Below are 27,196 nucleotides of genomic sequence, written 5' to 3'. Positions count from 1 at the left end.
TTTAGTTTTAAATGTTCAAGTTTAATTTTAATTAATTTGACGTGGGTGGCAAGTGCAATAATGTTTAGTCAGTTTGATGTGATATGGGAACTGGGAAAACAAAAAGAATGTAGGAGTGTGTTATTGGCCTAATGACTGTGATGAGTATAACTAACAACTGTATAGACAAGTAGAGTGGGCCACTAAATCAGAATGACATAATGGAGAACTTTAATTTTCTTGATATTGATTGGACCTCGTTAGTTGGTTACTCATACAATAGCAAGGCTTTTGTGGATTTATTGGATGATTGTTTCTTCTACTTTAAGAATCTGCAGATAAGAAACAGTATGTGGCAGTGATCACAATGTATTAATGTGGAATTTACTTAAAGATGTAACTACTGTCAAAGGCAAGAGAAAAGAAAAGGCTTTTGTTTTTGTAGAGGTCACTGCAGCGGTTTCAGATAAATATTTAAATTCTGTGCAATGGAACCAGCTGATGCAGTTACCAACAGCAAATTTTAAATGAGAAGCATTTGGGGATGTTATCATAGAACAACTAGACTTTTTATACCAACTAAAAGATACAGTTCAGGGCATAGACCTAAACAGATGTAAGATGAACTAATGAGACTTGTGGCAGTGAAGAAAAATGCATGAGATGCATATCATACTGTAGGCATCACTACAGATGCCTACAGTAGATATAAACTAGTTTGCAATCAAGTCACAAAGGAAGTTAGACTTAACTGTTGATGATGATCCTGCTCGGGTTTCAGACACACTGAATGGGTATTTTGCATTTGCATTCACATATGACAAATTTTTTAGAATTGAATATCAGAAGTGATATCGGGATACTTCCATTTGCTCAGATTAAGAACCTGAGGGGGCATAGATTCAAATTGAGGAAAGACAGTTGTAGAATACGTGTGGAAGTTTGCCTTTAGCTAGCAGGTAGTTTATTGCTGGAACAGACTTCCATCTATTGTTGTAGAAGTTGATAGCCTAAATAAATTTAAGAGAGAGAGTGTGGCAGGGAGCTGAATGATTTTGTGATAACTGAGAGGACAATGGAGGAGAAACTGTTAAAGCTAAACATAAAAAAAAAAAAAAAAAAAGCACCTGGGGTGGATAGGATCTATCCAGTTATATTAAATAAGGGACCAAAAGAGATAAGCAGACCTTTAGTCATGATTATGAGAGTATACATGGATTCAGAGGAGGTCCTCATGGATTGGACATGTGCAAATGTATCTCCAATTCACAAAGGGTGGCACAATTAATTACAGACCTGTTAATCTTGCTTTGGTTCCAGGGAAAATAATGGTGTCACTGGTTAAATAAGTAATGCAGGGCCATCTGCATTACTTCTCTGTACTTATTGATACAGAGAAGGGTAACAAGATTGGTGAGAGGAACAAATGGTGCGCTTACGAAGAAAGGCTTAAGTACTGCAAGTTGCAGCATCTGGAGACTAGGTACCTGCGTTATCTGATCGAGGTGTATAAGGCCTTGAATGGTTTGAGCAGGCTCAATGCTGACGGGATACTTCCATTTGCTCAGATTAAGAACCTGAGGGGGCATAGATTCAAATTGAGGAAAGACAGTTGTAGAATACGTGTGGAAGTTTGCCTTTAGCCAGCAGGTAGTTTATTGCTGGAACAGACTTCCATCTATTGTTGTAGAAGTTGATAGCTTAAATAAATTTAAGGCTGAACTAGACAAACATTTGGAGTGACCAGATGGGCGAAATGGGGTTTTTTTTTATATATATATATATATATATTTCTTTATTTGGCTGATGCAGTATAAGCTTGCTTTCTTGCATCATATGCCTCAACTAATGCTAATCTAGACAGGAGAGCAGTTATTCTTCAGTTACATCGTGGGTTTGTTAAGGAGAGATCTTGTCTGACCAATTTGATTGGATACTATGATGCAGTGAAAAAGGAACTGAATGCAAAAATAATGTTGACATTATATACTTAGATTTCAGAGAAGCTTTTGATACTGTTTGCACATAAGGCTGCTATGGATAAAGAGATGGTTGAGGGGAAGAAAAGAGAGAATGATTATTAATGGGCACTACTCAAGAAGAGCAATTCCCCTTAATAATAACACTCCACTAATAACATTAGTCTACGAGGAATAATGTTATTAGCGGAGTCTCTCTTGGTTCACTGCTAGGCCCATTGTAGTCTTCTATATTTATTGATAGTGTTGATGAAAGAATATCAGGTTTAATGTCTAAATTTGCAAATGATATGCCTGTTGACAGTATAGTTAATCACAGTATTCAGGGTATGTTACTGCAACAAGATATAGAGAAATCAGGCAGATGGGCTGAGAGGTAGCAGTTAAGGTTTAATATTGACAAATATGGGGTACTTTATGTGGGGAGCAGTAACTCCAAATTAACGTTCCAACTGTGTGGTACCACACTTAGGGCAGTCAGGAATCAAAAAAGATCTGGTGGTAAATCTGCCCTGACAAGAAGATTTTCAGGGTAGCCCATGGGGTGTGTTTAAGGCAGTAGATAGGCCACATCTTGAGTACTGCATACAGGTCTGGAAGTCTCATTTCAAGAAGGATGTGGATCTGTTGGAATCAGTACAGAGAAGAGCATTAAGATTGATGAGGGAAGCAAAAGGATGCTCTTACCAGGAAAGGCTTCAGTTTTGATAATTTCAGCAGCAGCTTGGCTCTGAAATCTTGAGATATTTAGGGCCTTTAATGGATCGAGTAGGCACAATGCTGATGGAATCCTTCCTCTTGCTCAGACTATTCATATGAGAGAGTATAAATTCAATTTTTGGGAGAATGGCTGGAGGTTGCATGTGTGTTAATTAGCCTTCATCCAGAGGGTGATTGATTGATTGATTGTTGAAACAAAACCCCATCTGGTGTTGTGGAGGTGGGTAATTTGAATGAATTTAAGGAAGAACTAGATAAACTGTTAGAGAGGATGGACAGGTGCAATGGGAATGTTGGCTTTTTTTTTTTTTTTTTTTTTTGACTGATGCTGTTTGCTTGCTTTCTTAAATCATTTGCCACTACTCATAATAATAATAGTAACTGACCCCGTGGCATAAGATCAAGTGTTCATTTCAAAAAATCAGACACAATCTCCCAAGGAGCAGTGGAGCAAGTGGTTCTGTTCCCCTTATAGTTACCACAAAGGAAAGGCAAGCCCAACCAGCCCAACCAGCTAGAAGTTTCCTTTGCAACTGCTATAGTGACCACCCAAGAAGGAAGAAAAAGCTAGTGCTTGAAATGGAGCAGCAAACTGAATATGTTCTTCATGCAAATGTACTACAGAGTAACCATGCAATCAATATCATTGATAAATATACAAAACAACAGTGGGCCCAACTCCGAACCCTGTGCAACTCCACTAATAACATTAGTCCACAAAGAGCAGCATCAATTGATTACCACTCTGTCTTCTTCCACTCAACTACCCTTTTATCCATTGTAGCAACTTACCCTTAATACCCTACTGCTCCAATTTGTACAGTAATGTTCCATGTGCAACAGTGTCAAAAGCTTTCCTGAAATCCAAGTATATGATATCAAAATTATTTTTTGCATCGAGTTCCTTTGTAACCGCATCATAGTATCTAATCACATTTGTCAGACAAGACTTTCCCTTAACAAACCCATGCTGTCTGAATTATTGCTTCAGTCTTGTCTAAATGATCCTGCAATGCATATTTAACCAATGACTCTATTATTTTACTCAGAACAGAAGTTAAGCTAACTGGTCTGTAATTACTCGTGTCACCCTTAGATTCCCCCCCCCTTGTGAATTGGGGATACATTTGCACATCTCCAGTCCGTGGAGACTTCTCCTGAGACCAAGGATGCTCTCATAATTATGGCTAAGGGTTTGCTTACTTTCTTTGCTGCCTCCTTTAATATAACTGGATAGATCCCATCCACCCCAGTGCCTTTCTTATGTTTATTTTAAACAATTTCTGCTCCATTTTGTTCTTGGTTATTGCAAAATCATTTAGCTCACTGCCAGAGTTTAATATGCCTCTGGCATTCCCCTCCCTGAATAACTTCTCATGTGTAAATGTTGATGCAAAATACTCATTCAGTTTGTTAGCTACCTGAGCAGGATCATCAACAGTTGAATCATCGATATCAAGTGGACCAATTTGATTTATCCCCTTCCTTCTAGAGTTTCATAAGTAAAGAACTCTTTGCATCCTTTGCCAAAGATTTCTCGTAATCTGCCTTTGCCTGCCTAACGTCCTTTGTGACTTGATTACAGACCAGCTTATATCTGTCATAGGCTTCTGTTTTGCCTGATAATTTATATACATGCCATGCATTTTTCTTCTCTGCCACGTGTCTCATTAATGCTCCTAAAAACCAAATAACAACAACAACGTGTCTCATTAGTTCGTCTGACATACATTTAGGCCTAAACCTTGATCAATATTCCTTAGTTGGCATGAAAAGTCTAATAGCTTTCAAGATTAATTCTTTTTGAATGTTTTCCATTTAGAATTTGCTGTTGGTAACATCAGCAGTTGGTTCCATTTGAATTTATATTATAGAATTTAAAAATGGTATCAGACCACTGCAGTCACCTTTACGAAAGTACAAACCCTTCCCTTTATACCTGATGGTAATTACATCTTTAAGTAAATCAGACATCAGCACACTATGATCATTGCCACCTAGTGGTTCCTTTATCTGCATATTCTTAATGCATGAAGAATCACTACTGATAATCAGATCAAGAGTATTACTCCCTCTAGTTGCCTCCCGAACATGCTGGTGTAGAAAACAATCATCCAATAAATCCACAAAAGCCTTGCTAGTGTGTGAGTGACCAACCCACAAATTCCAGTCAGTATCTGGGAAATTAAAATCCCCCATTATAAGACTCTCTGATTTACTGGCCCATCCTATTTCACTATACTCATCAGAATCATTAGGTTTTTAACATACTCTTACTCTCAATTTTGCTTTTGCAGTGCTTATGTCACACCAAACTGACTCAACACTGCATTGTCTGCCCATATCAACTGGCTGCACTTCCTTAGATTTTATGTTTCTTAACTAATAGTGTAACCCCTTCTCCCTTCCTATCCTTTCTGTACACATTACACTCCTCAAATTCCAATTCTGCATTCTTTTTATCTGTGTGACACCACATCTCTGATATCCCTGCTCGGTGATCTGATTGAGGTGTATAAGGCCTTGAATGGGTTCAGCACGCTGAATTCTGATGGGATCCTTCCACTTGTTCAGATTACAAACCTAAGGGGGCCATAAATTCAAATTAAGAAAAGACAGATGTAGAATAGATGTGCGGAAATTTACCTTTAGCCAGCGGGTGGTTAATTGCTGGAACAAACTTCCATCTGTCGTTGTGGAAGTTGATAGGTTGAATAAATTTAGGAGGAACTGGACAGGCATTTGGAGGGAATGGTGTGATTTTTTTTTTTTTTTTGGCTAATGCTGCATAAGCTCATACATTTGCTTTCTTGCATCACATGCCATTACTACTACTACTACTACTACTACTACTACTACTACTACTACTACTATCCCAACAATATCCCTACTACTATCCCAGGTGATTGTGAAGACTATGACAAAAGCCTCTACATGCAAATGGAATGGGCAAGTAAGCGTCAATGCCTTATTATGGGTGATTTCAATTTGCCTCTAATTGATTGGAGTAAATGGGAAGGAAACTCGACATGGGGAACAAAATTTTTAAATCAACTAGATGACTGTTATTTGTATCAACATGTCAGGGAAAGTACTAGAGAAAAGAATATCCTAGACCTCATCATCACACATGAATCAGATGACATAACAGGGCTGACAGTAGAGGAACCAGTAGCAGAAGTAAAGGGCAAAGGAATGGGTTTTAATTTCAGAAAAGGAAATTACGATGCCTTAAGGTACTACATGGCCTCTATTAACTGGGTAGATATCGCGCAGAGAATGAATACAATTGAACTGTGGTACGCTTTTAAAACATTAATCACAGACGCCTTGAATGCGTATATACCATTAAAAAAATACTCCACGAGAAGGGTTCCAAGTTGGATGAATAGTGAAGTTGCCACATTACTTGAGCAGAAAAAGGTGGCATGGAAACGTTACAGAGCAATAAAAAGTACTGAAGCCTATAACAGCTACAAGATGATCTGTAATAGAGCCACAGAAAAGGTTCGACAGGCAAAGGCAGTTTATGAGAAATCACTAGCAAACAGAGCAAAGAGGGGGGATAAAGAATTCTTCACATATATAAATACCAAGAAGAGCAGGACAAACCAGATCGGACCTTTACGTAAGGGAAAGGGGATAGTAATAAATACACCAGCTGCCGTTGCAGATGAACTCAACAGTTATTTTGCATCGATATTTACAAACGAAAAGCCTTTTGTGGCAATGGGAAATTGTGGGAGCGAAGTTAAAAAATATGTAATTAATGATATTGAAATTTCGCAAGATTATTTAATGAAAAAACTTTCAAGCCTACAGACTAGTAAGGCTCCTGGAGTTGATGGAATATACCCTATAATCTTGAGAGAGGCGGCAAGCGAGTGCATTGAACCACTGAGGCTGGTTATGCGAGCATCACTAGACTCTGGGGAGATTCCCTTGGATTGGAAAAGTGCAAATGTATCTCCCATACATAAGGGTGGCTCTAAAAGTGAAGTGGGAAATTATCGACCTGTCAGTCTGACTTCAGTAGTAGGGAAAATCATGGAGGCATTAATCAAGGGTGGAATTCAGGATCATTTGGATCGAATTGAAATTCTCAAGGATACTCAGCATGGTTTTGTAAAGGGAAAATCATGTTTAACAAATCTGGTTCGCTATTTCGAAAGGGTCACTCACAAGCTGGATTTAGGGAATAATTTCGACATTGTTTATTTAGATTTCAGCAAAGCTTTTGACTCAGTCCCACATGAGCGGTTGCTTTATAAGCTGGATCAGGTTGGAATCACTGGGAAAATCCTTAGATGGATAGAAGGATGGCTTCAGGGCAGGAGGCAGAGGGTTGTAATAAATGGCTATTCCTCAGATTGGGTTGAGGTAAGAAGTGGGGTTCCCCAAGGATCAGTATTAGGACCACTGTTGTTTTTAATTTTCATAAACGACATTGATGAAGGGATAGAGGGCGTGATGTCTAAATTTGCAGATGATGTTAAAATTGGTAGAGTAGTTAATGATCACTGTCAAGCTGAGCTTCTTCAGAGAGACCTAGATAGACTTCAGGAATGGTCAGAAAAATGGCAGCTGTGCTTTAATCCAATAAAGTGTAAGGTATTACACCTGGGAAACAGTAATCCCAAAATAACTTATTCACTTGGTGGAGTTCAACTAAACCCAGTAATGGAGGAAAGGGACTTGGGTGTTACGATACGGTCAGACATGAAATTCTCTGAGCATTGTAAACAGGTTGCAAGGAAGGCCCATGGTGTCCTATCGATGATCTATCGAACTTTTGCAAGTAGAGATAGGGACGTGATAATCCCATTATATAAGGCCTATGTTAGACCACACTTGGAATACTGTGTTCAAGTATGGAGACCGCACCTAAAGAAAGACATCGAGCTTCTTGAAAGGGTGCAAAGAAGGGTAACTCGCCTGGTGAGATCGGCAAAAGGGCGTCCTTATGAAGAAAGACTTCGAATATGTGGGTTGCAGAGTTTGGAAACTAGATACCTTAGAGGAGATTTGATTGAGGTGTTTAAGGCTCTGAGAGGCATCAGTAAAATGAATGAGGACAAAATTTTCAAGATTATAAATGATGCTAGAACTAGGGGACATAAATTCAAGTTACGGGGGGAAATGTTTAGATTGGACTGCAGGAAGTTTTATTTTAGCCAGCGAGTTATAAATTACTGGAATAAGTTGCCTTCATGGGTGGTAGAGGCCGACAGTTTGGGGAAATTCAAAGGTCATCTGGATAGTACTTTCGGGTAAGGGAAGCGCATAGGATGATAGGATTAATTTCCTTTTTATTTAATTTTTAATTTCATTTTATTATTTTTATTTATTTATTAATTATTGTTATTTATTTATTTAATTTTTGTTTTTATCATTGTTTTTTTTTTTTTTTTGGCTGGTGCAGCATAAGCCATAGGCTTTCTTGCACCATACGGCCGTTACTAATACTAATACTAATATCTACCTTTGATGTTTTGACCAACACCTCAGATTCATCAAATATATTTACTAAACTCTTAGCATTGGTGTACACGCAAGTATACATTAAAGATGCATTGCAGGATCATCTAGACAAGACTGCAGCAATAAACAAGACTCAGCATGGGTTTGTTAAGGGAAAGTCTTGTCTGACAAATTTGATAGGATATTATGATGTGGTTACAAAGGAACTGGATGCAAAAAATAATTTTGATATCAAATTATTTTATTTTTTTCCTGAAATCATATATTTGGATTTCAGGAAAGCTTTTGACACTGTTGTGCATGGAAGATTATTGTACAAATTGAAGCAGAATGGTATTAAGGTAAGTTGCTACAATGGATAAAAAAGGATGGTTGAGTGGGAGAAGACAGAGGCCGGTAATTAATGGGTGATGCTCTTCTTGGACTAATGTTATTAGTGGAGTCCCACAGAGTTCGGTGTTGGGTCCTCTGTTGTTTTGTATATTTATCAATGATATTGATGAAGGTATATCAGGTTTAGTGTCGAAGTTTGCAGATGATACAAAGGTTGGCAGGGTTGTTAATGACAGTAATGGCAGTGTGCTACTGCAACAGGATCTAGATAATTTGGACAGATGGGCTAAGAAGTGGCAACTGAAATTTAACCTTGACAAATGCAAAGTATTTGTCAAGGTTAAACATATGGGTAGATGTAACCCCAGAGAAATGTACGAACTGTGTGGTACTACACTTAAGGTGGTAGAAAATGAAAAAGACCTGGGAGTAATTGTGCAGTCAGATTGAAGTTTTTTGAGAAATGCAGACAGGCTGCCAGGCAGGTCATGGGGTTTTGTCAATGATATATAGGAATTTTGCTAGCAGGGAAAAGGAGGTGATTGTCCCTCTGTATAAGGCAATGGTCAGGCCACGCCTTGAGTACTGCATACAGGTCTGGAGGCCTCATTTTAGGAAGGATGTAGATTTGCTTGAGCGTGTACAGAGAAGAGCAACAAGATTGGTGAGTGGAATGAAGGGATCCTCTTGCCAAGAGAGGCTTAAGTTCTGCAAATTGCAGTGGCTGGAGACTAGGCACCTGCGTGGTGATCTGATTGAGGTGTATAAGGCCTTGAATGGATTGAGCACGCTGAATTCTGATGGGATCCTTCCACTTGTTCAGATTATGAACCTAAGGGGGGCATAAATTCAAATTAAGAAAAGACGGATGTAGAATAGATGTGTGGAAATTTGCTTTTAGCGAGCTTTTTACATCCTGCTGCTCATTCCAATAGAAGCAGAGCAAGAATCTGTTTCACCTCTACCAGCTGTTGTTAATCTATTAGTCTGTGTATCTCCCCCCCCTACACCCCAGCTAGCAGTTTTCTGACCATCTTAACACTACCCCTAGAAGACATACCATCTTGTTTCACCCATTATTTTTTCACAATATATTTCCTGTTTCCATGACAATTGAGTCACTGACAACTAGCTTCTGTGGGACCATTGCATTCTGCCTTAGGTGTTGTCGCTGTGTTGCCTGATTCTCAATCGAAAACTCTTTCATTAAAGGGCAGCTGAGAGCTTGATGGGCCCCCAATTTAAATCCTTCAATGGCATCCGCCCTGTTCTTGAAGTTCTCATAAAGGCCCATAACATCACTGAGTTGGTGCTTAATATTCTCACACTCTTTACATCAAACCACACAAAAACCTCTCCCATTGACAATACCATGTCCTGTTCCAGATATCTGCAAACATTAAACAAGCAGTACATTTCAAAAGGTTGTGATTCAGATGACAACCACTCCCCTCAGTTCTACCATGAGCCACAGAATTCCCACTACCTTGAGCCCTTTTGCTTTTCTGCTCTGGTCTGAGGCATGATTTCAATTCAATTTCAATTCAATTAAAAATATAAAAATAAAACACTAAACATATCTCAGTTCAGTAATAAAACTATATATATATATATTTCAGTATCGAGTTTTATCTCCTACTGAGTTACATTATATGAATTTCACATCTCCTATAAAGCTTAAGTTATATGTATTAAGTTATAATGTTACATTTGTAAAATCTAAATGATTATATGTATTAAGTTAAAATGTTACGTTTGTAAAATCGAAGTAGTTATAATATATAATAAATTTATCTATCTATGCCAAATCACCAATTCTAAAAGCTCTAAGAATATTACTGTCATACTTTACGATCTACTTGACAAGTTAAATTATTGAAACGTGTATGTAGTGCTATAATTTATAGGTTATAATCCTCTGCTGATACTGATTACACTTCTACAAGTTAAGTAGAAACTTCCAGTATCTGCTATATCAATACGAAAACAATGGCAGCAAATTCGAATGCTACTGTCATTTAAATGCCAGCAGAAATCGACTGTGGTTTTCTATGCAATTACAAGGCCAAATAAAGAATAAATGCACCAAATTAATTAGAAAATTACAAAAAAATACTATACTACTAAATTTAAATCAAAAGTTAGACAAAAACAATTTCCAATCAGTAAATAAAAAAAAGTCAGCTTAGCAGCTTGGAACACGTCTGGCTCCCATTAGCCTCGTCAACCATCCAGCACATCACTGCAGGATGTAGGGTGATCACCCAGACAGAATAAACTCACAGACACAATGAGGTCACCAGGATAATACATCAGAAGCTAGATACCAATTTATCAAAGAAAGTGTAAAGTATTACAAGTACAAACCCAACCTCAGGCTGTACTAGAGATCCCTTCCTGCAAACTATACTAGGCCATGCCATAATAATGGACAGGATGATCCCACACAACAGACCAAACATAACCTCATTGACAAGAAGAAAATAACTACCTACCTGATCAACAAACTTTATTTACAAAATTTTCACAAAGCGAAGATATAATTGAAAGCTGTTCACATAGTTGAACACCTTTTAATTTATATCTTCTATTCAAAGACATTTCCTTAGCGTGTTTATATGACTCAATATGTTCCTGCTTTCTAAAAGCTGTCCCGGTAACTGAGACTCTTGGGACATACAGATATACTAGTTTCGTGAGATGATATTATTATGTAAAGTCATTTGTTCAAAAAATTTAATTGAAAGAAAAATATTGTGCAGTGATTAAAAACAAGAGGTACAGCAGACTGATTATTCTGCAATCATATTACTTGCAGGGCTTTTAGAATCACAGAAAGTGGAAATGTTTCCATGTTATTTAGAAATAAAGGGTAAGTCAGAAGTAGCTTCACAACTTGAAGTTTGTAAATGTGTTGAGTATATTCAGCATATGCTGACAGTGGAAATGCTCCCATGTTACATAGAAATAAAGGGGAAGTTAGAAGTACCTTTACAATATTTCCATGTTTGTAAATGTATTTGTTACATTCAGCATATGCTGATAATGGCTGATTCTTAATCAGTCATTCATGACTGATTCTTAATTCATTTTTATAAGTTTTACCTTGAAATATTTCAGTATCAATGGTTATCATTTAGTTGCTATATATTTTATATATTTCAGATGTAACTCTACATATTATGGGCATACTTGAGCTCGATATCTCTAATTTAGTTATTCATCCAGCATGTGTCGTGTCAGCTATGTTAACTTCTCTTCACACTGAAACAGGTAATAAATATTGCAAATAGAGCATTTTTCTATCTATACACTGTTAAATATATACCGTCCTACTATTAATATCTGGACACCCCTCTGTTGGGTAGATCACATCCTACTCAAGCACCACATGTCAGACACAAATAAAAATACGTTCATAGGCCTTTAAAGAAAGAGTAGTACAATTCTGTTAACTCCACTTACAACAATTGTGTAAGTGGAGTTAGCAGACTTCCAGCATAGAATGATAAGAGGGTGCTACATAAGTAATCAGTCTATATATGACATTTCAGTGACACTGAAAATCCCTCAGTTGATGATATGATCTGCAATTAGAAATGGACCAGTGCTGAAATTGTCACAAAACCACCTCCAAAAGACCTTCAAAGCTGACAAAATATGACAGGGAGAGACCTACAAAGAGTTGTCCACTCAGAACATAGGTCAACATTGCCACAGCACGCACAGTCCCTCTGTGAGACTATTTGGACACACATCACTACCAGTACAATGTGTGTGGGACACTACACGTTATGGGTGACTATGGTCATTCAGCTGTCCACAAGCCACCAATCACCCTGAATAATGCCAAATGCTGTCTAATTTGCTGTAAGGCCTACCATAGACCAATGGAAATTTGTGCTTCGGGGGGTGATAGTCATGGTACACAGTCTAGCAGAAATGCCTGGGTGTGCCAGAGAAAGCTACCATCTGGATTGCATCATCCCAGCAGTGAAGTTTGGTGGAGGCAGTGTGATATTCTGGGGCTGTTTTTCATGATTTGGCTTGGGACCATTGATTGTTTTAAACAAAACAATGAATGCCGAGATCTGTCAAGACATCCTGGACAATAGTGCATTACATTCATTGTAGTAGCATGTCAAGGTAGGCCCATACCTATATCAGCAGGAAAACCTTCCATATCATACTACTTGCATTATGAAGGACAGGTTTGAGGACATGAGTATCAAAAAGTTTGACTGGCCACCCAGAGCCCTGACCTCAGTCCTATATACAACCTCTTGGATGAATTGGATCATTGGGTGCATGAAAGGAGAGAATACTCCCCTCCCCCCAAAAAAAAAAAAAAAAACACAGCTGAACTTTTTGCCATTTTGAAGGCCAGATGGCAGATAATATAGGGGGACATATACAAAATCTGGCATAAGGCTTAAGATTTCAGCACATGTTATTGGTTTTCCTGTAAATAAAGGTTATTTGTAAATATGCAGGTGTCTGGATAGTAACGGTAAGGCAGTGTATGTGATGATCCTGAAATATTGTTTTTGTTAATGAATTGAATAATTTTGTTAGAAAATTATATTAAATATCCTATAACTTTAGAAGTCAAATTAATCTACCTGGTTTTTCTAAAGAAGCAGTAAACAAGTGCACCAGACCATTAGCATTTATACTGATGCACAACGCGATGCTGTTACCCCTCTCACTGGTGGACGAACCCACTTCTTGGCAGGTATATAGGTACACGCATCACTGCATTCCTATAGATGGTAATTTTATGTCAGTATGGATAAACATCATGAGTTAACCGACTTTGAAAAAAGGGATGATAGTGGGTGCCCGACGCATGGGTCATTCTAACGCGGAGGTGGTACAAAAATTGCACAATCCTGTTCGACGGCATCAAGAGTGTATTGGGAATATGCCATTTCCGGAATAACATCTCATCATGGACAGTGCTGTGGGTGGAGAAAGGTGTGGATGAATGTGGCCATCGATATCTGTCTCGAGTTGTTTCAGCCAACTGGAGAGTGATTTGTGACAATGGCACAAATCACCCCTGGCTTCAACGAGGGAGGTGCGAGAAACATCTCCACTAAGACCATCTGGCGATTAGCCGCAATAGGTTATGGGTGCCCTCGGCCCACCAGAGTCTCATTGCTAACACCATGACATAGGACTCTACGCCTGAACTGGGCAAAAGAACATCGGCACCGGACCTTGGATGATTGGAGACGGGTCTCCTGGTCCGATGAGTTCTGTTTCCAGTTATTTTGAGCAGACGGGAGGGTGCGTATCTGGCAGAAACCGCAAGAAGCTATGCACCCATCATGTTAACAACGAACTGTTCAGGCAGGTGGATGGTCGGTAATGGTCTGGTTGTGTTCAACTGGCACATGTTAGGACCTCTGGTACACCTAGACGCATATCTGAACAGTCCAAGTTAAGTGTCTATCTTTGCTGCTGACCATCGGCATCCCTTCATGGTCATCGTGCACCCACAGGGCAGTGGACTCTTCCAGCAGGACAATGCGCCTCTCCACAGAGCTGTGGTGGAACCACATTCGAACTAGAACATGGTTCGAAGAGCAATCCGCAGATTTTACCACCATGGAATGGCCTCCCCGTTCACCGGACATGAACCCTGTGGAGCATCTTCGGGATGCTGTGGAAAGGTCTATTTAAAAAAAAAGGCGTCCTGTCTCAATATTTTACAAAAACTCATCAAGCAATTTAATGCCATTTGAAAGAATTGACGTATAGGAGAAAATTGGTGGACCTCTGTCTTCATTGGCTCAAGTTAAACAAAATCAGTTGTACAAAGACTGACAGCCCATAACAAGTGCAAAGGAAGCAGACATGATTTCATTATTGCCTTATATTTATCCATGTCACCATAGTTTCTACAAAAAGGTTGTCGGTGGAAAGGAACACTGGATCTGCCGAAGTGCCTGAAGATGAGTCTCTAATTATGCATGAATATACATATGACCAATAAAAGTACCCAGTTTTATCTATTTTTTTTTTTGTGCAAAGTAATTGTAATTTTAATTTCAGTAATACGTTATTTGTTTAAATAAAACAGCATTGGTAAAAGAGAAAGTGATATTACTCTTTCATTCAATCCTAAATAATAAAAATAGTTAGTAATAGGACTTTGTATTCTATAGAAGTGGGAAAATATCTGAGTTAAAGTGAATCAAGTCCAATTATTTTGTTTAAACCCAAATTTTAAGGATAAACATTTCAAATTCCTAGGAAATTCAAAGACAGAAGATATTAATAACTATTTTCAAACAAATATTTACATAATTTATTTAAATTTATCTAACAATGAATATTTTATTGGCTTATATGCAAAAGTTAATTTTTTTTCAATACTATTTGAAAATGACTTGGTTGGTTCACTATCCTTCTGACCCACTCAAATAGCGCTCCTTGGGGACATTATTTATAGACTGAACATTGTTAGTATAGATATTAAGACATAAACATGCTAAAAATAAAAGTGTCTGTCTATTACAGATCTGAAATTATGAACAGTCAAAATGATGTCCATTTCTACAAACAGTTGATGATAGACTTCTTTTTCAGGTCAGGAGAAAACTCGACTATCTGGATTCATTAAAAATTGGGAAAAGTATACCAACAAGGCACTGTTGATATAAGTAACATTCATAGATAGCTTGCATTTTTAAAGGAAGAGTCACTGACATTTGTGATTAGTCTAAGAGTGGAAGATCAAAATGTGTGCAATAAGAAAACACTAAGATTTTGGATGAAATGATTTAAAACAATAGGGCAATAATCACATATGCAGTGATGAAAAGCACTAAGGTGTTCAAAGAGAAGTGTATCAACCATTTTAGACACATTGTATTATAAGAAAGTATGTTGCATATGGTTACCCAAGCTGTTAACAAGAGAAATTGAATTTTCCAGGCAGGAAATCTGCCAAGACCTGTTGTAGGAGTGCAGTAACTTTCAAGGAGATTTTTTAAAGACCTGTTAACTGGTGATGTAACCTGGAACTTTCAATATGGCTGTTATTCTGATTGCTAGTCTATGGAAAGAATGCATCTATCATCACCACCAGTGAAGAAAAACCTTGAATTATCATATCCTCACAAAGGACTACGTCCATGGTGTTTTGGGACAGAGAATGCCTAAGTTTTGTTAATTTTTTAGGGAAAGGTTAGACTATAAATAAGGATGGATATTGCCAAACATTTGATAAGCTTATTAGTCAAAAAAGGACTAATAAGCTTATCAAATTAGTCCTTTTTTAAAGTAAAACAAAAAAGGAAAGCCCTAACAGATATGAAATAATGTTGCATCATGATAATTCAAGGCCACACACTGCCCATATGACTCTGATGAAAATTGTAGACCTGGAAAGGAGAATTTTGCTTCATCCAGCATATAGCCCCAGACATGGCTTAGTCTGATCCCCCCCCTCTATTAATAATAGTATTTGCCATATAATGTAAGGAAGCCACAGCCTCTTGCTACACTGTCAAAAAAAAAAAAAAAACATATGGAAAGATATCTTTGTGAAAAACACCTTTTGAGTGAGGAAGAACTGAAAAAGACAATAACAGGCTGGCTTCAATAGCAGGATTCATCCTTTAACCACAATTCATATGTAAGTTGGAAAGAACAATTCCAAAAATTTCCATTGTCAAAGATGCATCACTTATGGACTTTTATGCTATGGTATTTGTTCATTATACAGGACGTGCAGCTACAAGAAATAAAGTAATAAAGGATATTGGGAAAATAAGGTAGGAAGAAGTTTGAAAACTTAAAGAAGATTAATAAACAAACAAATAAATAGTATCAGTACTGATGCATTTAGGAGTTAAGGAAATTTAGTTTTAAAGGTTGGAGAAAAGAAAAGAAAACAAACATCACCACTATCCTGACCTGTTTTTTTTTTTTCCATTTGGTGACTATGGATGAATTGTGGATACATCACTTTGACCCAGAAATAAAACAGGTTTCAAAAAAATGTAACCATCCATCATCACCAACTCACAAAAGAGTATAAACAGAACATTTATCAGAAAACATGTTTCTGTTGTTATTTGGTTTTTTTTTTAGGAGCATTAGCAATAAGGCCATATTGTTCCGGGGATATTCGGTGGTCATTCCCTGACCTTTCCACATCCTCCGTATTTGGTAGTCATGGGCTCAAACCCCGGTCTAATCAAGAAGTGTTTGTTATGCACTGCTGCTCCTGCCCACCTGGCTACGGAGGCGTCACACATTGCTGTGGTAATCCATCCTCCTTGTCTTATCAGTTTCATGGTTGGTATTTACCATGACTATAGTAAGGATTGACTGGCAATCCTTTGGCCACTTTGAATACTTTTTCATATATTGTCATGATGCCTGTACTTGACAAAATTGCAGAATACACTCTAGATGATATTCTTAGCAGAATTTATTAATGACTCATAGCAGAGTAGTTAGTGCAAATAAAGAATTACATGTGTTTGAAATCATGTAATGTTACAAAATACAGCGAAATGTTTGAAAATTGCTAGTTGTAAAGTTCCATGACCCAATGTGGCTTTACCAGACTATCAACAGAAAATTTATTTTATTTAAACCTGCCAAGGGATGAGAGAAGCAGTGTTTATATCACTAATGAAATGCCATCTACTGATTTATAAATAATAGATCGCACTGGGTACTTAAAAATACTCTGCAGTATATGAATAAAAGAACTGTTAAATGCATCTGTATCTAATTTTTACCATATTTACAGTAAATAGCAAAAGTTAAATAAACAGCTCCTTATTCAAACTTGTGATAAGAAACCTCATTATTTTCCAACATGGTCTTCTCTCTTCCATCATGAAACTAATGTTTGGGTATCATTAGAGAATTTCTTTGGTTGCTTGCTGAGTGAATCATGCAACACTTTTAGGACTAGTCATCAGACTAGAAGTGCATTCTTTCTGATGCCCTATGCAGTAGCCCTTCAAAACACAGAACTTTAATGTGTCAACAGTTGTGTGGCTGCAGTGAGAATGTACATTGTTATATGAGGGTGTTTCATAATATGTTGGCTGTACTTTCAGGATTAATTTGGGACTTGAAAACAATGAAAAAAGTTCATATGTACATGTGTCTGATTCTGATTGCTTATAGAGCTGTGGCTAATTTAATTGGAAAATATGGCATTCAAGTTTTCATCGGAAAAAAGTAATAAAAATAATATTCCATAATAAAAAAATAACATGAAAATGACTCCAGAATAATTCCGTCTTTGTTTCAAAATGGAGTTAGCACCACCTTTCCTGCAGGCGCCTCCGTAGCCAGGTGGGTGGGAGCAGCAGTGTGTAGCACACGCTTCTTGATTAGACCGGGGTTCAAGCCCGTGACCAAATACAGAGGTCTTATTTTGAAATGGAAGAAGCCATATATTGCAAGAAGAAGAGGAGGAAACTTTTTAAAAAATAATGAGATTCCTTATGATTTAATGGTTTGAAAAAAAAATTGCTTATTTAACTTTTGCAATTTTTATTTCAGTCTTGTATAAACCTTGCCATAGACTCTCCAAACCTGGGTATGTTGTTCCAATTATAGGCATCTTCATAGTTCTGAGCTCTGAAGATGTCTCGACTTGTGCAGCTGGAAATATGCATAATATGATCTCTCTTTTCTCTCATTTACAAATTTTATTTATACATTCTGCTATTAGCATTGACAAGTATGCATATGAATGGAGCTAATTTTTTGTTTTATACTATTGATAAACTGAATTCTGTTGAAGATTATAATACTGTGCCTACCTATTAATGGGAGGCTGTTTGTTTGTGGTATAGGAAGGAATATTAGACACTACTATAGGTTATAATGGAATATCCTGCATTTACATTCTGGACAATCCATATGATTCTTGAATTGTGTAAGATGAGTTTAGTTTGAGGTCAAATGTAAGATATGGATTAGCTTACATTTATGAAATTTTTGAAATTATAAGTTATTCTTTGAAATTTTATGAAATTCTTATCTGTATATCCAGTGTCTGAATATATGAATTACATGCATGTGTTGGTGTATTTTTATTAGGAGAAGTGGAGTCATAAAGTGTTTCTGTCCGTTTTTGGAGGTTTAAACTTCAGTTTTATATAAAAAAAAACTGAATTTTTTAATAATTAAAAAAAATTTAAACTAAATTAAACTTCAGTTTTATATCAGCAAGAAAAACCATTAGACTCTTTCAAATAATGAGGTGCAGGATGTCACTTAAATTTAAAAGGCACAGGTATAAGCAGTTAGTTAATTGAACTGGATAATTTTTTTTTTCACTTCATAATGTTGCTGAGTTACATTATTATTTGTGTCCACATGAGAATCTTAATAGTGTTTAAAGTATAAACCATCATAAAATGATGTGGGAAATTAGCATATAAACATGTCATAATGGGAAGATTCTGGATGCATTTTTTACATAGGGCCAAACTTTATTAAGTTTTGGGGAGAATAGATTGCCAATATTTACTTAGTATATTTGGTATCGTCATGTGTCTGTGGACCTACCCTAATAAGATTTCTGTTTATTGTCCATTTAAAATCAAATCAAATTTATCATGCCCATATACCCCCCTTCCAACTGTAAGAGTGCCCTCTGTTGCAACAAAGTGGAGGTGGGGTGTTAATTTTATACATTAGTTAGGAACAAGATAGCCACCATTTTATTTTAACATCATCTGTGTATAGCTCATTTGTTTACAATGTGATTCAACCGAAATTTACAATACTGTGGGGGGGGGAGTAATAATGCATTCTAGCAGGGATACTTCTATTTTAATCTGCCATCTAGTTTCAAGGTGGCTGGCATTCAAGTTACAGTTCCAACCTGAAACTCTTCTGTTTACAGGCCAATTGAAATAAAATTTACAATACAAAATTGCCTAGTTGCACTAAAATAATCGTTCATCTTCTGAACCAGTATTATCTGATAAATTGGAAATATCTGTTGATGGGGAGCCTGATATCCCGAGAGAAATTCTGATTTCTAAATTGATGTCATCTATAAATTTTTGCTACAAAAATCATTTTAAATATAAAAGTAAAGAAGGCTGCAATTGGCAAGTGGTCAGGTGCTAGGGTGCATAAGTACATGTGCTTTGAATAACCGTAGTTCAAGCACACAGGACTGCTAAATATGGTACTATTTTTTGTATTCTATCTTGGGAACTGGCCTGACCTTGTGTTCATCCTGGAGAATAAACAGAAAATTGATTTAATTTACAATACCTATCTCAGAAGAAAAGTGCAAAAACAATTTTTTTGTTATATTTTTTATTATTATTAGTAGTAGCAGCGGTGGTGGCATATGATGCAAGAAAGCAAACTTTTAGAGCATCAACCAAAAAAAGAAACTTCCACGTCTGTCCATCCCATCGAATAATTTCTCAACTTCTTCCCTGAATTTGTTGAAACTGCCCACTTTGCACAACAGCAGATGGAAATTTGTTCCAACAATCATTCACAATTGACTGAAGGCAAATCGCCACAGAATTAACCTGCATCCATCAGTTTGAATTTATGCTCCCTTCATGTGAAGAAGAAGAATGAATGAAATTATGTGAGAAGAGTAATCTGAGCATAAGGAAGAATACCATCAGCATTGAGCTCAATCTATTCAGTCTTAAACACTTCAATCAGATCACCTCACAGGTGTCTAGCACTGCAGTTTGCAAAACTGAAACCTCTCTTGGTAAGACTACTCTTTTGTTCCCCTTCTCTAATAATATTAGTCGTGACTCCACTAATAACATTAGTCATGAAGAGCAGTGTCCATTAATAACCGCTTTGTCTTCTACCACTCAACCATCCTTTTATCCACAGTAGTAATTTGCCTTAATGTAGTAACTTGCCACACTGCTCCAATTTGTACAGCAGTCTTTTATATGTAACAGTATCAGAAGCTTCCCTGAAATCCAAGTATATGAAATCAAAATTATTTTTTGCATCCAGTTCCTCTGTTAATGCATTAAAATATCCGAATAGATTGGTCAGACAAGGTTGGCTTTTAACAATCAGTAATAAAATGATAAAAGCAAATATCCCTATGCCAATGAAAGAAATCTTCACTTAATGCATTTTTGAGAAAAGAAATGTGCATCTCAATATTGAATTGAGTATATGGTAGCCAAATTTTGATTATAGAAAAAAAAATTACATTATTTTATGACCAAACACATAAAAATTATTTGCATTAAAAACAAAACCAGAACATCAAAATGTGCAGTGCATGTATTTCATGTGGCCAAATCAATTTTTGATTGACATGCCTTCCTCTATTGTGTCCAGGCATGTCAGGCAAGCAGTTTTATATCATAACTCTTGACTTAGCTAGAGTTATGACAAACAGATATGATATTTTTCATGCAGCGTGAACAGGCTGCCAGGAAGGCACACATTGTTTTATCAGTTATTTATTAGCCATTTGAAGGTAGGGAGAAGGATTTTAATTTCCTCTATGTACGATGATGCTGAGACTCCTCCTGGAATGTTGTATTCAGATTTGGAGGCCATTGCTGAAACATAACAATTACTAGAAAAGGTTCAAAGCAGGATGATCAGATTGGTTAAAAGCAATAAGCATTGTCTGTACTGAATGTGGACTGCAAAGGCTTGGCAACTAGACACCTTAGGCGGGAATCTGATTGAATGAGAGAGTCATATTTTCACTGGTATGAGAGACAACAGAGCATAAAAATAAAATATTAAAGAATAACAGAAGACTGGATCCGATAAAGTTTACCTTCAGGCACAATTAAATTTCACCAGATTCAGTTGTGTTGTAAGTCACTGGAATAAGCATTTAAGTGGTAGAGCATTTAAAAAAGTTCAAGATGGAGTTGTTAGTCACTTTTTGGTAATGAGAAAAATATGAGTGATTGTGTAGTTTTTTGGCTAATACAGAATAAGACTGCTTCCTTACCATCATTTGGATTTTAATAGTAATACAAATACATCAACAACATTTTAACTTCAAGCCTTTCAGAACTGTACAGCCTACAGCATCCTCAAAACTCAGTTGGCTTAGTTTTAGGGATGTATTGTATTCTTTATTTTAAACTTTGAATAGGAGGGGAAAAATTGTTTTTTAAAATTTATATTCTCTTATGAAATAAATGTTACCATAATGTGTTTATAACCTTCACCATGTTTGTGTTTATCATCTTATCCTTCAATTTTTTTATATTCATCTTTCATATTATATGGTCATGTGGCATCTCATGCAGGTATTCTATAAAAATCTAAATTTTACTTCATAAACTACTCCAAGTAGACTATCTCAATAATTAGGAAGGTGGAGAGAAAGTTTCAGCCAATAACCTTAACTCAAAAGTTTTTACCAGATTAAACAGCCATTTAATTATCTGTAACTGACTCATTTTTTATTGATATTATTATAATCAAAATCCTTTAATGCCGAAAAAAAATTAACAAATAGTACACAAACAGGACATTACAAGGTAAGAACCCATTTACAAGACATTTAATTGTTATTCCTCCATATTGGCAATTAGCAACAATATATAATTCTGTTCTGGTACTCAGAATTCAGAATCAAAATAAAATGTAGTTAAATCAAAAATAACATTGTTGAAGTACTTCCTCAGTCTATGAAATGGAGACCAAAGTAAAAGACTGGTTTGTAGCCTGATTTCGTGGAATCTTACATGCTAAGAAGTTGAAGGAGCACAGACTGTTGTCTCTACAAAAATAATGCTGACTATCTTCTTTAAAGCAGAAACTCTCCATGATGTCTCGAGATTAATTAAGTCTAGATTCCATAGCATTCTTGAAGAATTATCATGAAACCAATTTTAAGATTGAGGGCTTTGAGGTTCCAGTATTCATCCTCAAGCACAAGTCTAATCGAGGAGGGACTACTAAATGCCGAAACAGTAGAAGTGGCAATAGATCTCACATATAAATTAAAATACTTTCTAAACCCATTTATTATAAATAGGTATTCTTCAGCATTGTTTATATGCTTGTCTGACATTGAATATCCAGAATCAGCCCTACAGCTGAAAAATACAAAAATATGTTAAAGAAATTTCTTTAAAAATAGTTCATATTCCTTTTACAGTGTGCTTTATTCCTTCCCCTCCCAAACACACCAGCACAAGAGGCATCATAACTGGAAAAGGAAATGGGTTTTTTCCAATATTTACAGAGCATGTCATCTCCATTTAAAATTTTATACGAGACTTCTAGTTTTCTTGGGGGGGGGGGATTTACATCAGTGATCACTGTTTGTCTTAAGAATGGACATATGAAGACGTATCAGATGTTAAGTCCACTAACTTACAGTTATATAAAGTAAGGAAATAATTTTCAAGAAAAAACTTTTCCTTATCTTCTATCGGAAAAACTAAAAATTAGTGAGGTTTACAGAATATGTAATCATTTTCTACTTATGCCATTTAAAATTGAATAGCATCCTGTGCCTAGTTATCTGTAAATTTTTGTTGGTATGAAATTTAGACATAATTTTATATCCAAATAACACTGCAAGACTAGATGCTCCTTTGAGGTTACTCTTGTAACACCTTGTGACTCACCCTGAATAGAAATAATACATGCAAGATAATTGGTGCTACTATACCGTGCGGTCTACCGCACGCTATAGTGTGAGAATACACTACAGCGTGCAGTCTACCGGCACTATAGCATACGATCTACCGGATGATATAGTGGATGCTAAAAATATGATATATGAATAAAGATGAAAAATGTGAATGTGATAAACACAAAATTATGTGCTAAATGGTTTTTAATAAAGACTAAATATTAAATAGTATCCTTTATGAATGATACACAAACAGGTTAAATAGTACATTTAAATTAATGACATACTTTTTAACGATATACACTTCGAATATCATTTAAAAGTGCCACAGTTAAATCATCTGCATCTTTTCTTAGAATTTTCCAACAAAAGTGATCAAGGTGAGATTGATAAAGCTTACGTTCACATGCCTCTAATTTTCTTTAGAGTTTTTACGTGTTTTGAAATTCAATCATGACCATTCAGTCGCTTGCATGTTTGCTCCTGTCACTGGATCCACATAATTTTCTTGATGGTACACTGTAAAATGGCGATAACCTGTGGCATTTATACTGCTATACATAGGCCATTCATCAGAATGAATCACTGAACCAGGTTCACATTCCCATTCAATAATGCAGATCAAAGTGCCTCTGTCTTGACGTTACACATAAAAATACCAACAGTCAGGGCCTTTCTTGAGACCAAAAACTCAAGGCCCACCAATTATATATGTTCTTGTTTATACTTTGGCATGACTACCAGGTCAGTAGAGTTTACAATAAATCGTCAATACAAGCATTAATTGCATTTAGCAGTCACAGGCTTGAACTCCGGTCCACTCAAAGAGTGTGCGTTTGCACTCTCTCTCTCTCTCTCTCTCTCTCTCTCTCTCCCTCCCTCCCTCCCTCCCTCCCTCCCTCCCTCCCTCCCTCCCTCCCTCCCTAGACCACTGGGTTAAGTCAGGCCATTTTGGTCTGTAGTTCTTGTTGTTTTGTACAACTGCATTGCTATCTTCAGAGAGAAGAGCTGAGTTGCCATTTAGCATTCTCCTATGATTTTATTTCCATCAACCAGCAAATCCTGCTTCATCAATTTGAATGACTGTGCCAACCATCTTACCTCTTGCATTGTGAGAAACAGTGGCTCCACACACTTCTTTGCATTGTTATATCAGTCAGTTATAGTATTCTAAGACTTTCCTGTTAGAGTAACAGTCCTGTCCTTTGGTATTTATGGTACGAAAAAGAATAAGAGTTCTAAAATTTTGCACAAACGTAGATTGCAATGTAATTTGTTGTACATTGCTGTATAATGGAAGAATGCATTACCTTTCTGGACAGAACATGAAGTTTGGCACCCTTTACGCATACAACGAAGTATAGGCCTATATTCTCCACCTCTGTCACATTTTCTTTTTTCTTGCATAACGCTACCACATCGATGACAAGGCCCTACGTTTTGGGGTATATCCAGATGATGGTGTTCAAGTAGAAATGCAACCATAGTGCCTTCTGTCAAGCTGACACTTCTGAGAAATCTTTCAACAGCATTGCTGGGGTAAAATTTTAGACATCTATTCTCGAACTTCAGGAGGATACTAATGTTTGTCTTCACTCATCCTCTTTTTATAAGGTCAGTTAGGGTACCGGATTAAATGAGAATATTTGAAGTGTATATCGCTAAAAAGTATGTCATTAATTTAAAAATACTATTTAACCTGTTTGTGTATCATTCATAAAGGATACATTTTAATATTTTAATTTGGTCCTTGAGGTCTGAGAGAATGTCCTTGACAGACATTCTCTCAGATATGCCAGACAAGCTGCACTTGCTACCTGGGAGTCTAAAATGCTGATGGAACTGATATTCGGGTGACACTCAAGTCAAGTGAACCCAATTTCGGCGAAGTCCGGATGGTCTCTGACATCCAAATCCTCTGCTTGCACCTTCACAATGATGGGACTGTTAGTAATCCTGGGTATAACCTCCATGCACAAGTACATGGTGGGTGATCACCCAGGTGTGAATCAACGTAAGCAGGGGTCAAGGTGTGACACCCACACCACATGGAGGAATGCCACCCCTCTATGTTACCAGGCAGTACTAGGTGGTAGATAACTCTCATCAACTGGTGCAATACCACCACTTTGCTTATTGGAGGCTTGAAGTGGCGGAACCCATGTTTAGTCTCTACAGCTAAGTTCCGGTCAACCCTTCCCTATCTCTTCCATCATGCAATATGATTGATGACTTTTTAGGTTATGATGAACATCGTGGCGAGATCCAATATTCCTTACATTTCGAGGGTACAGCTCTAAAACGGTGTTCGCAGGCCTGCCGTTAGTTAGTACACCAGACCGAACCTATTGGTAACTCTCTAGGAGGCTTCCGGATCAGCTAGTGTATAATCTTGCTACCGCTACTCTGCCAGATAGTGACTGGAGGGAGTCCGAGTAGTGTGTATGCTGGGAGCATTGTCAAGGCCACGTTGTGTCAAGGATCTGGGTATATTCTTACTGTGTGTATGCCATATCCAAAAATTTCATTACTTCATACAACATGTCCCACCCACTTTTTCTTACTATTGAATACACCATGAATTGTCAAACTAATAGAGCAAGCTTATCGGCGAAAAGATATAAACCTCCCAAGCACTTCCTAATTCATTTCACAAATATATGTCGTCTCAGTTCTAATCTCAATGATGTCCATTTCCACTTCCAGTCTGCCAAACCCCATGTACTTTTTCTGACAGAATCTCACTTATCGGTTGATTCAACTACTGCTCATCTCAGATGCCCAAATTATTCGCTGTATGATTCCTTTTGCCTCAAAGGTGGTACTTGTGCATATGTCCGTTCTGATATTCCCTGTCAGAGACTTCGCAATTTGGAATCTCCTCTCTTTGATCTTCTCTGACTTAAAATCTCTCTACCTCATTGTGTCAAATTCATCTGTTGTCTCTACCGTTCTCCCAACTCCACTAATCACTTGGAGCTCTTTGACTTTCTCTCTTTGCAACTTGACTTTCTCCAGTCCAACTTTCCTAACAGTGAGGTAATTTTCCTTGGTGATTTTAATGTTCACAACTCCAACTGGCTTCTGTTTTCTAGTCACACCGACTCAGCTGGTCGAGATGCTGAGGCTTTTGCAATTACTAATGACCTTGCACAGATTGTTCATTTACCTACAAGAATACCAGAAAATCCTAATCATACAGCTAATACGCTTGATCTTTTTTTCACAAACAACCCTTCTAAGTACACGGTCGAAGTGAGAGGTCCTTTAGGCACTTCAGATCACAACTTGGTGATTGTCTCTTCTCCAATGGAACCTTTATCTCATGGCTATTCCCAACCTCGTGTTGTTTGGCATTACAAGAATGCAAAATGGGATGACCTGCGAGACTTCTTTTCTTCTTTTCCTTGGTCGGATTACTGTTTCAAAACTTCTGATGTCAACGTTTGCTCAGATCATGTCAGTGAAATTATTCTTGTAGGAATGGAATCCTTTATCCCCCACTCCACTTTAAAATCTCGTCCTTTAACTAAACCTTGGTTTTCCAATAAATGCGCTAAGGCTGTTCAAGAGAAGAATGTTGCATATCGTAATTGGCTTGTTTCTAATTCTTCAGTTTCATTTTCTGCCTACACCAAAGCTCGTAACAATTGTAAAGCAGTTATTAATCAGTCCAAACTAGAGTTTGAACAGGCCAAGAGTAGAAAACTTGCTTCTTGCCCTAATGGTAGCCGAGCATTCTGGTCTCTTGCCAAAGCTATTGGCTGCAACTTTTGCCCATCTCTGCTCCCACCTCTGTCCAAACCAGATGGTTCTGTTGTCACTTCAGCCAAGGATAAAGCTGACCTGCTAGCATCCCATTTTTCTTCGAGCTCATATATTAATGATCTTGGTAAAACACCTCCCACCACTCCCAACATGCTCCATTCAATGCCTCCTGTGGTCTTCCGTCAAAAGGATGTCAGAAGGATTTTGACGAATCTTGATGCTAAGAAAGTTCCAGTTCCCGATGGTATTTCTCCACTTGTTCTCAAAACCTGTGCTCCTGAACTTACTCCTATTCTTTGCCGCCTTTTTTCACTTTCTTATT

At 37.1% G+C, this 27,196-nt stretch overlaps 1 protein-coding gene across 2 annotated transcripts in view; it reads left to right on the top strand.

The window, feature by feature from the left end:
• The window catches only part of Rich (Guanine nucleotide exchange factor subunit Rich), a 579,939-nt gene that overhangs the window by 263,116 nt on the left and 289,627 nt on the right, over positions 1-27,196 (top strand). For both annotated transcript variants that reach the window (XM_090378010.1, XM_090378009.1), the window contains exon 17: positions 11,658-11,765. In XM_090378010.1, coding sequence (XP_090234136.1) covers positions 11,658-11,765 — 108 coding nt within the window. The remainder of the gene's footprint in view (positions 1-11,657; positions 11,766-27,196) is intronic.

Source organism: Mastigoproctus giganteus, chromosome 7 (assembly GCF_048544385.1).
Source record: "Mastigoproctus giganteus isolate SK-2022 chromosome 7, ASM4854438v1, whole genome shotgun sequence".
Classification (NCBI taxonomy): Eukaryota; Metazoa; Arthropoda; class Arachnida; order Uropygi; family Thelyphonidae; genus Mastigoproctus; species Mastigoproctus giganteus.
Note: the sequence above shows the minus strand (reverse complement) of the source record. Positions and strands in the feature narration are given on the sequence as shown.